We start from the raw sequence: 15,505 nt of genomic DNA on the forward strand, positions 1-15,505 counted from the left end.
TAGCGGCTTCAGGTTATCATGACGTACTTCAACTCAGGTCGCCTGGAAACCTAGTAACCAGCTTCCCAAAGGGTAGCAATGTAGCACTGCTATTCGAACTCTTGATTTTTTGTGGGTGTCCCGGAACAAATGGTCCCGGAACAAATGGCCCCGGAACTTATGGTCCCGGAACTTATGGTCCCGGAACAAATGGTCCCAACTCGAAAGTAGGAACAAATGGTCCCGGAACTTATGGCTCCGGAACAAATGGTCCCAGGCACCTGTTCAGGCAACATGCTTCTATAAAACTCCACATGGATTCTGTTTAAATTTGTTTTATTTTGCTGGAGTGCAGTTTGTAATTTCTTAGGTTTTTTATGTTTGTTTTCTTTTTTTTAGATTTCGTTTAACCGGTTAGATCAATTTCGGCGATTAGAACGATTAAACACGGTATTTCTGCCAACCACGCATTTTTGTGAAAGTGCACGGCATTCATTACACGATTGGCCCGTTTTCATATTTTATCCGTCCTTTTTATTTTAGTCGTCGCATTTTTTATACGTTCAAGACGAACATTCTTATTTATTACTTCCCTCTCTCTTTCGGTATTTGATTTTTGTAACATTTTTCTTTTTTAGGTTTTCCACGTTTTGATTGTGAGTCCGGTCGTGTTCTAGGAAGCCGCACGTGTCGCGAGACGCGCTAGTAAGCGAGGGGGGTGACAGGCACAGTGTCGAGACATGTGGACCTATGGTCTGATCGCAAGCATTAGCTGAGCCGCTGGTCAAGCCAGGCTGTCGCGACGGTCAGCACTGTTAAGTTCGTGCTTCTCATTTAATTACTGAAAGCCGCCCGTGGCTCATGTATTGGCGTCGCCTCCGCTTCTAGCTGTACGCTCAGTTCCTTTCATGCAGCCGCAAAGACGCGATGTTGGGGGTCGTGGAGTGCATGCTTTGTGCTCCTTCCTCTTTTGTGTGGCAAAAGACTGGGGTGCTGAGCCCTAGTACCTCTGTTGGTATGCGGTCGTTCGGTGTTGAGCTGACGGGAAGCGAAAGGGTGCCGTCTCTAGATTTTGACGATTTTCGAAGCCGGCGTCGGCGCTGTTCGTTGATGGTCATTTAGGAATTCGCCTCGGGTTGAAGGAGCTCTTCTCGGTGTCCGGCGGTAGGCGACGACACCGTAAGGTGTTAGCCGCGCGAAGACCACTCTAAACGTTCGGCTTTGGCTTTTGAGGAGATGCCGCCCGCCAGCAAAGTATTGCCTATTTTCGGAGAAAAACCAGTTTATAAACTGCAAGCTGTAAAATTATCGAGGTGCAAAATCTGATTAGTGTTGCTTCGCTTGATTCGAACTACAGATATCGAAGCATTTCAGGGGGTGAGCACAATAACTCAGCTTAGCCAACCCAATAAACCCTCATCGAGTGAAGTTCCCTTTTGAAATAGCGACAAAACGGCGAGCGCAATGCACCAGTACAGCTCTGTGTTGACTGGCGGTCAACAGTACCGTCCCACGCACATTTCTTATACTTTACATAACCTAAATAATACCGTCCCTGTAAATAGGCTCAACGCACTGGATGAAGTCAGGCTCACTTCTCAAGCATTAACAAAATTTTTTTATTCTTGCGAGTATTGTATGTCAGCCATGTTAATTTAAAAAGTTGTGTTGCTCCACTTCATAAGAAAACTGCATTCACGAAGAAAAATTACGGTAGCCCGTTATTGTATTCACTTTAAACACCGGCCGAGGGCGGCCCAGTACACACAGATTTTTGATTGAAAGGTTCACCACTGGTTTGCCTGGCACTCGGAATAACAAAAAAGTACGAACAAAGCAAGCACGGGAGATCGTACACGTGCGACAAAAAAAGTTTGTATACAGCATTGAGCTCAAGCAAATTCAGAATTAGCAAATATACTGTGTACGAACAGATGCAAAATACAGTGTGCACAGATACAAGCATAAATATAATTAGATTGACTCTCCTCCTTCCCTCATGCAGGCGCTAAGGCGTAGTAGTGGTGGGACCATTTCTTCCTACTTTGAAGTTGGGACCATTTGTTCCGGGACTATTAGTTCCGGGACCATAAGTTCCGGGGCCATTTGTTCCGGGACCATTTGTTCCGGGACCATTTATTCCGCGACCGCTTGTCGACATCGCTGAAGCTCACATCCTACATAAGCAATAACTACCAAAATATTCTAATGTAATAGTATCAAATGACAGAGAAGCGAGAAACGAGAACAACCTGAGAAAATAATCAGAAATAAAAACAAGCTTGATGAATGGTGTTGTTCATAACGTTCAAATTAGCCACGGCTTCATTCGGCGCGCCAAGTGCATATCTTCTACATTTAGAAGTGAAAGTTCAAGCATTGGAGAGAAAATAACACTAAAAATACAATAAAATGACGCAGTCTATAAATTGCACACCCTAGCCATGGCTCCGAAGGTTCTCATAATTCGTCGCACCTTCTGACGTGGTTTCGGAATTATTGGACCTTTTGACCCCTTGGATCTCCTGACTCGTTGGATCTTTTGACTCGCTTTGGACCTTTTGACTCATTGGATCTTCTGACTCTTTGGACCTTTTGACCCACATTGGACCTTTTGACCCGTTGGATCTTTTGACTCGGCTGTCACGTGATTATTGGATCTTTTGACTCTTTGGACCTTTTGACTCTTTGGATCTTCTGACCATAAGCGCTAAGGACGCCGCCGCCTGCCGTCCGTCCCCCGGGAAGAGGCGCTTCAGGCCCAAGCGATCGTCTTCGAGGCGAACGACCCGTCAACGACCAGCGCCTCCGCGGACGTCGCAGATTCTCCAAACTTACACCGCGCGCCCTTTCGACATTAAGAGACACGACCATTATTCAGCTTCTCGTCAGCTTGTCATGCCGAATAACCCAGCCACCTCCGACGCGACAGAGGTACTCAGGCTAATCGCCCCCGTCTTTTGACACACAAAAGGACGGGCACAAAACACGCTCTCCGCGGCTCCGAACTTGGCGTCCGTGCGGTTACACGAAAGGGACACGGAATAGCCGCAACCAGCGTACGCGACGCCGAACATGAGCCACCGGCGGCTTTCCTTAATTAAATGAGGAGCCCGAACATAACACCTCCGCACTAAGAATGTTGTCGGTACGCTAGCTGTACGTACAACATTAACTCTCACTGCACGTTATGTCTTACTGCGGAGCCAGAACTAAAAAAAAACACTCAAGCCGTTACGCGAGTACAATACAAAGTACAATACAGTACAACAATACAAAATTAACCCGGTACACACCAACCCAACCAGCACAAAGCGCCGGCCAACTGCACCAAAAACGGTACAACACGGCATACTCAGTGCCTTGGCCTAGCCATGGCTTGCGCAACATCAAACAATAAACGAAAGCGCTCAGCTACAAGGCCCGTTAGAACAAACTCGCGGCACCCTCTACCATTAAAGGCAACAAACCCCACGAAGGGTATAAATGTTCGAACTTGACAACTGAATGAATGACACCATCCATTCTTAAACGTTACGTGCATGCAGGAGCATTCTTTCACTGTAAGGAAAGGAACAGACACCCAAACAAACCCAAACGCACAAGATGAGGCTAGTCCTGTACAAATAAAAAGAACGTTTAAGGAAGTTCAGCGTCTCTTCACGCACTCGCGGACGCCTGTTCTTTCAGAATGCACCACAGATTGTTCATCCCGGTTGCGGTTCACTTGCTGTCCACATGCGATGTACTGAAAGTTCACTTTTCAGTACTTTAGACATTAGTTCGCACACAAGCGCCACAAGGGGGCCCTACCTGCACATTCCATGGCCCACCATGACCACATGCCAACGAGCGCAAATAAAGAAAGGCACTCGCCATTGTACCCAGAGGTAAACTCCCTACCGTGCTGTAACAGCGGCTCTACTCCTCAAGAAGACAGCGTTAAATCTGCCAAGCTGGGCTACTCGCAAATCACACGACTTACGACAGCTGAACGCACCCAACCCATGCACGCAGAAACAAATAACAAAAAGGGGGAGAACGACAGTACAGGTAAAACTAACAATAATCCTCATCTGAGCGATCCCTACACACCTAGAGAAAAAAAAAAACGCTAACAACTAAGTGTGCGCCAAACAACACTGAACCGTTCCTGTCTAGCACTGCACACTATTCAGCACTAACACCCCTTTCCACGGTGGCACACAACGACCGTCGCACGGAAGCTGATTCCGTTTCATGCACCACCAGCTGATTCTAAACAAACCCTGGCGTGGCTCGCGGTGTCCCGTGCTCCCAGGAGAAAAGGAACACCCTACGCGGCGGTAACGCGTACGACGATGTCGCACCTGCGCCGCCCCACCTGCCGCCGCCTTCCGCGTCCTTGGGCCCGTCGGAATTGACCTACGCGCGAGACGCCGCGGGCCGCCTGTACATTCATGCTTTGCGCACGGAAGCTCCACAATTAGGCGCGCCGTTCCGCTGCCCTTGCCCGACCCCTGCGCTTCCTCTGCCTCCTCCGAGATGAGAATGCTTTCTGCAGCTTCGCTCGATCTCTGAATTAGCTCATCCACGAGGGGCTCCTCGCGGTCGGCCGCGGAATCTATGTCGGCGCATGGGGCGGTGCTACTCTCGACACTTCCCTGGACGGCCTCGGCAACAGATAGCTGTACATTGCCCGCCTGAATTTCCGGAGCTGGGACAGCTGTCTCGCGCAGTCCCGTGATTTCAGCTGTCGCGGTGGGAACGCTAAGGGGTTTCTCAACAACTGGAGTTGTTTCAGCCCCCTCAACTGCATTCCCACCCTCCTCATCCTGCGCCATTCGAAACGCCCATGATGGAACGAAAACTATGAAAACACTGGTATCCTCTTCGAGTTTACCAATCCTGCGAAGCTTCGCTTTTTCATAAGCGATCTCCGCTCTTCCTTGGGCTAATTGAGCACTGAGCTCCTCAGCCGTCCATTCGGACGGGCTACCCGCGCCCCGGCTACCCGCTAGCCTTGCTTTTTCTAAAGCGTGCTGGGCATTTTTGAGAGCTAATTCAGCTCTCAACTCCTCAATTTCGAGCACCATGGCACTTACCTTTCGGTCGGTGCCGCGACATCCCGTTAGCATAGTGGCCATGGTGAACCCGGAGAAAACAAATCAGGGCCCACCTGTGCTCGCTCCGGGTTCGGCCGGGTCGCAGTGTCGCTGGTGCAGCAGCTCGTGGATCCGATGCGCCGCTCTCGCCGCTGGGATGGGGCCGTGCTCCCTGGGCCGGAGCCCACGAGGTCTTCCACTGAGGTTCGCCTCGTTCAACCGCGGCTTCCGCCGCCCTGGGCCGGAGCCCACGAGGCCTCCCGCTGAGGTGCGCCCCGTTGAACCGCGGCTTACGCCGCCCTGGGCCAGAGCCCACGAGGCCTCCCGCTGAGGTGTCGCCCCGTTGAACCACGGCTTACGCCGCCCTGGGCCAGAGCCCACGAGGCCTCCCGCTGAGGTGTCGCCCCGTTGAACCGCGGCTTACGCCGCCCTGGGCCGGAGCCCACGAGGCCTCCCGCTGAGGTATCGCCCCGTTGAACCACGGCTTACGCTGCCCTGGGCCGGAGCCCACGAGGTCTCCCACTGAGGTGTCGCCCCGTTGAACCGCGGCTTACGCCGCCCTGGGCCAGAGCCCACAAGGCCTCCCGCTGAGGTGTCGCCCCGTTGAACCGCGGCTTACGCCGCCCTGGGCCGGAGCCCACGAGGCCTCCCGCTGAGGTGTCGCCCCGTTGAACCACGGCTTACGCCGCCCTGGGCCAGAGCCCACGAGGCCTCCCGCTGAAGTGTCGCCCCGTTGAACCGCGGCTTATGCCGCCCTGGGCCGGAGCCCACGAGGCCTCCCGCTGAGGTATCGCCCCGTTGCCGTTGAATCGCGGCTGCTGCCGCACTGAGCCGGAACTCACGAGGCCTCCCGCTGAGGTGCCGCCCCGTCGATGCTTGGAGTTGGGCTCGTTGTTGGTCGGAGCCGAACCTTGCGTTGAAGGAGTCTCTCCGCAATGCCCCACCAGCTCCAGCCGATGGTCGTGGTCATCCTGTCGACTGCGCCAGTTAGATTTCGCCTCTCCATCTTCTGGGCGAACTGATGGAGACGAAATAGTGATGTTCTTTTGATGCGCGAGCCGAGAGGACGATCTCGACTCGCTCCGATGACCGACGACCGATGCTTGGAGCGGGTGAGGGATGAGGACTGCCTTCCTTGCGGGATATTAGGTTTATTTACACTATTTACATTACTCCAAGTTTACATCAGGTCAGAGTGACGGTTACATTGTCACTCTGACAGCAGCAGCCTGTTCGGCCGAGATCTATACTGAACTAGATCCCCTCTCGACCGACCCTCGAGAAAACCCAACACTCCGGTTTTGATAAAAACCCCGCCTCCAAAAAGGGGGCGTACAAGAAAGAGAGAAAAACCCTTTAAACAATTAATAGAAACCCATTGATTGGCCACAGGAACCAGCCAATTACACATGTGTCCCCACCTGCGGTCACGTGACCCAACACTCTCTCTTATACACTCATAGTGCGTTTCCCACGCACGCTATTACACCCCACGAGCAAATACAGGACGTCTGCGTCCTAAAGTGGACACACCATTACGTTCAGCGGGCGGCCTCTGCTCAAAGGCCAAGCCGGAGGCTTACAGCGCTCTTTGCGAGGCTACCATCCCCCCGCGTCTGCCTTGCCGCCTCGTCTGCGCGCGCGTCGGGACAATGCGGGAGTCGGCGCTAATCCCCTCCCAGACTAAGGACGATTCCGAGTCAAGAGATCCAAAGAGTCAAAAGATCCAGAGTCAAAAGGTCCAATATTGGATCTTTTGACGCGTTGGATCTTTAGACTCGTTGGATCTTTTGACTCACTGTGGACCTTTCGACCCGTTGGATCTTTTGACTCGTTGGATCTTTTGACTCGTATTGGACCTTTTGACGCGGCTAAGGCGAGTCAAAAGGTCCAACGAGTCAAGAGGTCCAATATTAGACATTCTGACTTCTATCTTTTGACGGGGCTAAGGCCAATCAAGTGATCTAGTCTCTTTATGAGCCTCACCTTGGCGTAATTTTGTTTGCTAAGGCGTAATTTTGGCGTAATTTTGGCACGAGCGTCAACCAAGGAAGGAAGGAGCAACGCAGTGACTGAAACACGAGCGACCGCTAGCCGCTATATTTGCAGCGCGCGCCGTAGAGGGAGAGCAGTACGGGGGGGAGAGCGCGCATGCGCAAGCAGCGCGCGCCCTTCCACGCCCCACCGCGCTGCTATCACGCACCTGTTACGCCGAGACCGCGACGGAGCGAACGGGCTGGCTACGACGCATGCGCGCGCCAGCTGCTGTTGAGAGAGAGGAGGGAAGGAGAGGCGCACCTGCTGCGGACGCGGAACTGTTGACACCGTCCGACGCAGGAACAGGCGAGGCTACGAAATGCTGTGCATTTAAAAGTGCATTGGGCGGGAAATTGAGTGGGAAACATGTGGTGTAAGCGAATTGGATGGACGAAGGTATTTGCTTGGATGCGACGATGAGTCATTTCTTCTGATGCGTACATGGTATGACAATACTTAAGACGTGCCGCCCGAGAGCAGATTCCCGTCGTTAGGTCTGCTTTTAGTTGGTTGGTTGACATTTCTGTTATATTTGTGTTTTGCGGAATACCTTTGGATTTCTGTATGAGAGTGAGAGAGGTGGGTCACGTGACTACTTTGTTTGTCACGGTGGCCAATCAGTGGCCCAGTGTGGGCTAATCAATGAGCCACCCTCACTCTCAAGTTGTGACGTCCCTTTTCGAGGAGTTTGAGTTTTTTGGATAGAGGAAGAGGAGAGGAGCGGCGAGCCCCGCTCGATGCGGGCCTTGCCCGACCTCTTGTATGCGATCATGAGCCTTGAAAGACGTAATGTAAATGAAGTGTACGTATTGTACATTTTGAGTTTGCTTGGAGTAGACCGTCGTCGGCTGTGTGCCGTCGGCCAACGAGCCAGCAATCGTCGTTTTATCGGATCATCGCTTCGATCGATCACCGACGTCGGCGACCGATCCACTTTTGATGTAACTAGGCACCTGCCAGTCACCGCCCGGGCGTCCCTAAGTTCGATTCCCGTTCATGTCACAGTTTAAAGCGAAGCGCTAGTTCATCCGCGAGCGGCACCGTAGACGCACTGCAGCAAAGCCAACTTTCTCTGACGATGATCGTGGAAGTTCCACAAGAAAAAACGCTTCCGGTGGTCGGCATCCAACTTGGGTCCCTCGCGTTATGAAGCCGACGTCCATCCGATTGCGCCATCCTGACACGGTCGAAGCAGTTTGGATTTGGAGAGGAGTGCATGGACGTGCAAAATTGGACAGAAAAATCGCGCACCCCTCCGTCTAACCACGGCGGTGGTTGAACATGAAGCCTTCTGCTTTCGAAATCAAATGGCGAAGGGTCAAAGCCGCTGTGATGAAAAGTCCAAACTTCGTGCGAGTCAAAGTCAAAGCTCAAGGTCCAAGCCGTCTGCGAGCCAATGTCCAAACTTAGAAGACAACCAAAGAATGCCTTACGTCGTCGTCGTCGTCGTTAGGCGGATGGGGTGCGTGATTTCTATTGTTTTAGTTAGATGACGGCGCGCCAGTTTTTGGAATGATCCGCTGTCGGTCGGTGCCGGATTTTCCGACTCACTGATCATTGAAATGCTTTCGTATTGATGAGTATCTCAGCTCCAACAGTGTTTTCGGTGCTCGCGGTTTTTCCGCCTAGATTGCCGCCCGCCGTTGCCACTAGTGCAGCTTACCCTGTTGGCGTCATGCTCAATCGAAGCCTTGCGCAGGTGGAAACCCTTCGGCTGGCTGCGGTCTACATCGGCCACCTGTCGGCGACGCGGACCAGGCTGCAGGGGGAAGGCGCGCCCCACGGCTGCGCCGGAGCAGCACCCGGGGCGGTGTGCGTCTTCTGCGTGGCCGAGAGGCGCTCCGCGTCTCGATGAGCCGCCCTTCGAGGGGTGCCGGCGCACGTGCGGGCCTTTCCCGACGAGAGGGGAGGGTGGAACCTCTTCTGCGTACGTTCTACGTAGTGTACGGGCGAAGTTGTGGGCAGGAACTTTTTTTCCGGATGGGGTTATGGGTTCTAGAAAGGGGGAGGTTTTGCGAAAAGGAACAGTAGCATCCGCTTATGCGATGTCTGGAAAAAAATTGAGGAATGGGGGAAGGGGGGGGGGGGGGTCGTAACACGTTTACCCCCCCCCCCCCCCCCCCTCTGGCTACGTCCCTGTCTACGCTGTGCAGAACTGACGCATTTGTCAAGAACCTGTCTAGGTACAGTGTAATAGATTTAGTGCTTTTCGAAGTAAACGCAGGCTCGCAGGGACATAAATTTTCACGTGCTTGGAGGTCAACGTGTTTCAGCTTGCATATGAATGGAAGGGCCATGAGCACTATCCACCTGATGGTGGAATGCAATGAATGGGAAATAAAGGACAAAAGAAAACTAAGCAAACGGCTTGCACGGCGCACTGTAATGGCGCGTTTCACACGCGATAAGCACCAAGGGGCACCACGCTTTCCTTTTGCGGCTGGCTGATATTGCAGGCCACCGAAGCGGCCGACTAACTCAGGCGAGTGTTTTATTCAACATCATTGTTTCAGAGGCCTGTCGGTAGCATGCGCGCAGTCTCCCAAGGAGCTCTTTTCGGTCGCTGTCAGTGGTCGCGTTGCATAATCGCATTCCGTATCAGCACCGAGACAGACGATAAGGCCACTTCGAGGCTGCGCGCAGTGCTCCACTGAACTTCAGCTGACTGAGGGCACAAAAGCCGCGTATAGTGGCTCACACGATATCTATTACGATTCCCTCAGAAGCAAATAAGAGAAACCGCGCGCTCGGTGCCAACGCTCTCTGTTCGGAGGTCGAGATGGTCGCATATAATACCCTATTTAGAGGCGCTTTTGTGCACACGTAAGGAATCTCTTCTCAACAGAGCAAGGTCGTCCTTTCTTCGACGCAGATGCACAGCTATTTTGGCCGTATGCCATCCTCTTGACGAGCACGCTTTGCCCATTCATGGCAGTTAACGGAAAACCGGGCTTGAGTCGGGGGTAGCCCCCACGTAATTTTGTGCTACCACGCGCAGTGTGCGCTTCAGTCCCGTGTACAGTGTCACGCGTTCCCCCATTTCCCCCCAAATTCTTGTTTACTGACCATTTTTCAACGTGCCGCTTTCAGGAGTTTCCCCCTTGTTGCCTTCGCCTCTCTCGTACTACTTTTATTGCTAGTCTTTCCCAGTCTCTGTATGTCATCCGCCAATGCACAAATGTTAGGAAGAAAAAAAAAAAAGACATCGATCGTGGTATCCCGCTGTTGGCTCTGCGTGTGAGGCTACACGGGGGTCGGTCTTGGTCTCATCTGTAGCCATGACGCTTCGTGTACAGGGTTATGGACCATATATGTTTCGTTTGCATTTAAAAAAAAAAAGCCAGTCCGACGAACACCATTCGTGCAGGGAGCAGACCATGGTACATGGGGAAAGCGTAAAGAGTTTGGCCAAGTTCCGAACACGCCTTGCCTCCTGTTTATTTCAGTCATTTGTATTCGCGTTTTTAGCTATCGTTTGGTTTGTTTGCCGCTTTAAATATGTATTTGGGGCTTTAGAGCAAGTGCAATAAAGATCAATGTGAAACGTGGTTTCGACTCGCTGGTTCTCAAGACCTGCTTACTGGCTGGCATATCGGCAGCTGGTGACCTGCTGTCTAAGGCCACATGTCAGTGTAGCTAATAGCAATTTCAACGGTAGTGTGAGCGTTTAAAATTAGCTGTGTAGTCGCCAATTGCCGTCCAGGGAGCTGACGCACGAGGGCGCAGAACGAAAGCCGCCTCTCCCCATGCAACAAAAGGAGCAAAACGAAACGGTACTTGACACGCGCTGATCAGCGCAAAACTGCGCGCAATAACCAAGTTTTCAGAGCAGCCTTCTTCTGCACAACCGTCGCAACATATAATAACACTGCGGACGTGCAGAAATATCCATGTCCCCTACGTACGTGCATGCCGCTGCCCTCGCTGTCACTCCCAGAAAGGCGATCGCTGAGGGAGAGCGGGGTCGTTCGTCTGTCTGCACCGAATTGCGGGTTCGAGTGGAAATAGGGGCGGAAAACAAAAGCGCCCGTGCGTACATCAGATGATCTCGATTATTTCCTCCACTACGATGCACTCCCATGCCGCAGCGCATATATAATCCCAGTGTGCGAAATTTGTGAGAAGGTCAGAGCGCACACTGCAATATTCGCTTGCGGAAAGCGCTGGCGAGGTGCATTCAAATGTACTGTGCTTCAGAGATCGGGAGACCAGAGACTGCTTTGCGCAGCCGGAACACAAATCGCCGCCTGCAGATAAACAAAACAGTGCCAGTGCAACAGTGCCGGATCAACAAATTTCGGGCCAGGGACTAAGGCTGCTGTCGCGGGGCCCGGGCCCCCAATGACAGCTACGCAGATGTTCACGACGACTGCGGTGGTGATGTCGAGGATGATCGAGGACGCTGACTTCGGGAAAGCTATCAATTCTGTTAGGCCACATTTACGAGCGAACCTGGGAACACAAAGAGCTGTCTGAAACAATAAATACTTTATGCATGCCTCGACACTTAGACTTGCATTAACAACAAAAAGCCTGCGCAAAACAAATGCAGATTAGATATGTGGCAGAACCGTATAGCTTTGAACCGCATGTCGGACCCCTTATGATAGTTAAAAAGAAATGGCTCGAGCAAGCAACATGCGATGAATAGCAAGAGGAATAAATATGCTAACAAAAAACAGTAAGTGAGCACAACGCCGAAACCAAGATTGATGAATACATAATAAAAGGGGGAGGTATCCACCAATGAAAGCAACACATTGAGCACGCACGTAAGCATCAGGTGCGTATACGCAATTTAAACAGCGTTACAAAAGTTTTGTTATGGGGACTTGACGCGTTGCACAGATTGAAACTCATGTTTACCTTTGCCTTGTATTTTTGTGCCCCAATCTCCGAACGAAGTGAGCTGTTTACACATTTCAGGCAGATGTTGTTATGTAACAAGAAAGCAGCAGTTGGGCAACAACAAATAAAAAAGCGCTGAGGAGCTGAAGAGGGTAAATGCTGAGACATCTGCGGCGTGTTCCCCAGTTTTCCACCAACGAGAGAACTCGTTGGTACGCTACCAAGTGATGTGGGCAGATAGGCATAAAAATTAACAGAGGGTCCAGCACGAAGGCGGAAATTGTGATTCACGGCTGTGTGCCAATTCAGACTTTTCCTCCGTGCATGTGACTCAGCTAGGGCACTCGGCCTGGCGATGTCATCCGTCCGCTCTACGTAGACGGTTCTACGAACTTCGGTGTGCACGGCTGACTTCACCGGACCGCCGCCACTCGGGAGCGCTTGGGCAGCGCATTGAGTAAGGTCCCTAAAAGCATTGAGGCATTGAGCCTCCAGACGGAATACTGAGGCCAGCTCAAAACGGCAACAAAATCTGTCTGCACTGTGGTCATGCCTTTTCTCCGTGAGTCCCACCGTTGCATGCCGTTCGCGGCAAGTTCGTGGAGGAAATCAGCGCCGTTCCTACCGTACCGTGAAACGCCGTCTCAGTGCTTGCATGCTCACACCACAGATGGCGCCACACATCCGGATTCGACGACGTTTTGGGTTTGCGCGCCTTATCCGTCGTCTGCAAACAGGTGCGAGCCGAGCGTCTGCTGCGACGAGCATCGTCAAACGTGCATTGCCGCGTTGCTGCAGTGAGTTGCAGCGCAGCCCGGGTTGTTCTCCCGATCATCGCTGTCATCGCGTCGCCAGGTCTCGCACAGCGTCGGTGAAGGCGAACCGACTTGTGCATGCTAGTGTCACTAAACAAAGGGTTGCAAGCGTTCCGCGGCCGCGCCGGTTACGTCGTCACCACGCGGCCCCACGGACGCAGCAAGATCCCGCAAAGCGTGCGCGCAGTGTGGTGGTGTGGTGACTGAGCCCCGGCAGCGCGCGTGGCTTCTTCAAGAGACACCGAACTCGCAGCGCAGATATGATTAACGCGCCGGCAATGCGACCTTCGAGGAACTTGGTGAGTGGATCCCGGCGAGTATTACGTGAGTGCTCGTTACACCGCGGGCGAGCACGCCGCGGACATGCATTGGACCCAAAAGCAAACCTATCCATGGGCTCTGAGACGCGATGCGTGGAGACCGAAACGACTACCCGTTATGATTGTGGTCAGTACCGCAGCGATTATTCGTGCTCGCGCATTTATACTGCTGAGTCTTTTCGCCTTCTGCTTGGTTTTCTGCCTCCCTCCTTGTTACAAAGCGGCGGGCTGCGTTGTTGTGACTTGCGGAATTTCAGTGCACCCACAATTGCTGGCGCGGAAGGTGTGAAAAACAATTGCGACCTGTAAGATTTATAACTCAGTGTTGCCACGCAGGGGCCGATTTAACTGTCATCTAAATAACCAACCATTCGTGACCCGTTGTTTTTGTAGCCACGGTAGCAGTAACGGTGTTTCATTTGGCAGCTCTGCTGCAGTATCGAAAAAAAAAAAAAAACATTTAATCCTGAATTTCAAACTCAAACGCCGATAACTGGTCGTGCCGCGTGCACGTGCGCCTTGTTTTCGACTTGTGACTCGTGTCAAAGGCAACAAGACGGATAGCGACTCTACGGAAATGACTCGCGACTCATACCGAGAAGGAGCAGGTGTTTTCGGCCCCTGAGGAGACGTCCGGACCGTTGGAATGAAAACTCCTCCTCCACCTGCAGAGTACGGAGCCCCCTCCTGTCAACCAGACGTTTGTTTTAAGGCTTGCATTCTTACCATCTTCTGTGCATGCCACAAATGACGTCAGCGGCAAGGGGTAATGACAGACCGACGCTTGTCTCGGGGCTCGCTGAAGTGCCGACGCGAAGTTGGGTTAAGGGGCACGAACAAACATGCATGGTACGTTCACAGGGGTTTCAGTTTACCGCTCGAAGCGCAGCTCTCTAGACAACCCCACGTTGCGCACGTGTACGTGCTCGGAGCGGGGTCAGCCAGACCGCCCGCGGTCGACGTCTCTTCAGTGCTCACGAGTTCTACCGCGCGCAGCGAGCGTAAGCGAAAAGTTCATTGGCTCTCTCAGAGGGTTCAGAATGGATCGGTATGAAGGGTGCCATTTGATTCGGTGACATCGGAGCTGCCCTTGCGAGCTAAAAGTGCTCCGGTAACGCACTCACGCGCGAATTCCGCTGCTGTCCTGGGCTTTCGTGTAGTGGCAGCTGTAACATGTCGTCAATCGTGTATACTTACAAACGAGGAGTAAACCACAATTTAGCCCAACGATAGCTATGCAGGAATGAATGGATGAGCCGAAAAAGTGGTTGCTAGGCTATGCCAGAGGCCTATCCGATCCATGGATGTGATGTCCTGCATACTCGCTCTGTGGGCAGCGGTTAGCCCAAAATCGGTGCGATCAGCATCGGAAGATAAAGGTGTTAATTGGAGGGTAACTATTGCCATTTTCTCGCCATATTGCTGTTTAATTGTACATTTATTTGCAGACGACAAAATTAGCCTAACCCGGGAGCACGTGGGTTTAGACGTAACACTAGACAAACCCGGCAGTATGAAGTAAGTTCACTTTTGTATGGGCGTCATGCAGAGGGGTCTTTTTTCAGCATATCGATTGGCTGCAAAATGGCTGTGCCCGCCGAGGCCAGCGACGAGAAAGTTTGAAGAGTGCGTTCGACATTATCCCAAGCCTCTGTCACGAATAGAAAGAGGCGTGGCCGGGTGCCGCTTTTTTTCTTTTCCCCCAAGGAAATATCTCATTCTGACCAGAAGACAGGGCCTGACGCAGGGCCTGAACGTTCCTAGCAGGGGTATAAAATTTGAGCAGGGCCTCTTTTGCCAGGAATGTTCCCGCGTGAAACATCGGTTTGGAATGGTCGACGTCGGCGGCCGAAAATATTTCTCGGGCGGGGCGTCATCCACAACTATGGTGTGACTCGGAGTCTCCGCGTCGCGGTCGCTTATCTTCCCAGCGGGCACTTACTTGTCTATTTGCCAGCGCGTTCCATTGCTGGACACTTGATAGCGTATCCGCGATTAGGAGTTTCCGGCGCTCCAGGTTCGCTCCCTCGCTATCCACGCGTGTTTTACACCTCGCGCGTCGCCATTTGCCCCCAGGGCGGGAAAAGCTTTTCGCGGGCCACTCCCGAGCACAGGGGAGAGCGAGTCATGCAAGTCTAACATCCGCACTAAAGCCACAAAGCAACCGCTTTGTACATCCGAGAGATCACTCACGTACAAGCTAAACACGCGTCTTTTACGAGTCGTCGTCATCATCAACAACGACCTACTCAGGTCCCTTGTGCAGGAGTCCATTCTTTGCGTCTGAACTTCCACATTTCGTCTCTCCCACCTGGACCCCTTTCTCGGCATCCATTCTCCCGGTGGTCCACCGGTTGGCACTTCGTCTCACTGCATGGCCAGCACTAGTCCATTTCTTCGTATTAATTTCTACTATGATATC

The 15,505-nt window shown here is 52.5% G+C and overlaps 2 protein-coding genes across 5 annotated transcripts in view; both read left to right on the forward strand.

Annotated features, from left to right (window-relative positions):
• The window catches only part of LOC144170802 (transcription factor 15-like), a 47,698-nt gene extending 37,050 nt beyond the window's left edge, over positions 1-10,648 (forward strand). For both annotated transcript variants that reach the window (XM_077700810.1, XM_077700809.1), the window contains one exon: positions 8,800-10,648. In XM_077700810.1, the coding sequence (XP_077556936.1) occupies positions 8,800-8,955 (156 nt within the window). In that variant the 3' untranslated portion in view covers positions 8,956-10,648. The remainder of the gene's footprint in view (positions 1-8,799) is intronic.
• Positions 10,649-12,664: 2,016 nt separating this feature from the next.
• The window catches only part of LOC144170804 (integrin beta-PS-like), a 75,625-nt gene continuing 72,784 nt past the window's right edge, over positions 12,665-15,505 (forward strand). Inside the window, exon 1 of one of the 3 annotated variants that reach the window (XM_077700814.1) lies at positions 12,665-13,062. In XM_077700814.1, the coding sequence (XP_077556940.1) occupies positions 13,024-13,062 (39 nt within the window). In that variant the 5' untranslated portion in view covers positions 12,665-13,023. Of the gene's footprint in view, positions 13,063-13,122; positions 13,211-15,505 lie in introns of those variants that run through there. The other 2 variants (XM_077700811.1, XM_077700815.1) reach the window with 2 other exon arrangements.

The sequence above is a fragment of the Haemaphysalis longicornis genome, unplaced genomic scaffold, assembly GCF_048455015.1.
Source record: "Haemaphysalis longicornis isolate Haplotype H1 unplaced genomic scaffold, Haemaphysalis longicornis Haplotype H1 scaffold_2, whole genome shotgun sequence".
In the NCBI taxonomy this organism is placed as follows: Eukaryota; Metazoa; Arthropoda; class Arachnida; order Ixodida; family Ixodidae; genus Haemaphysalis; species Haemaphysalis longicornis.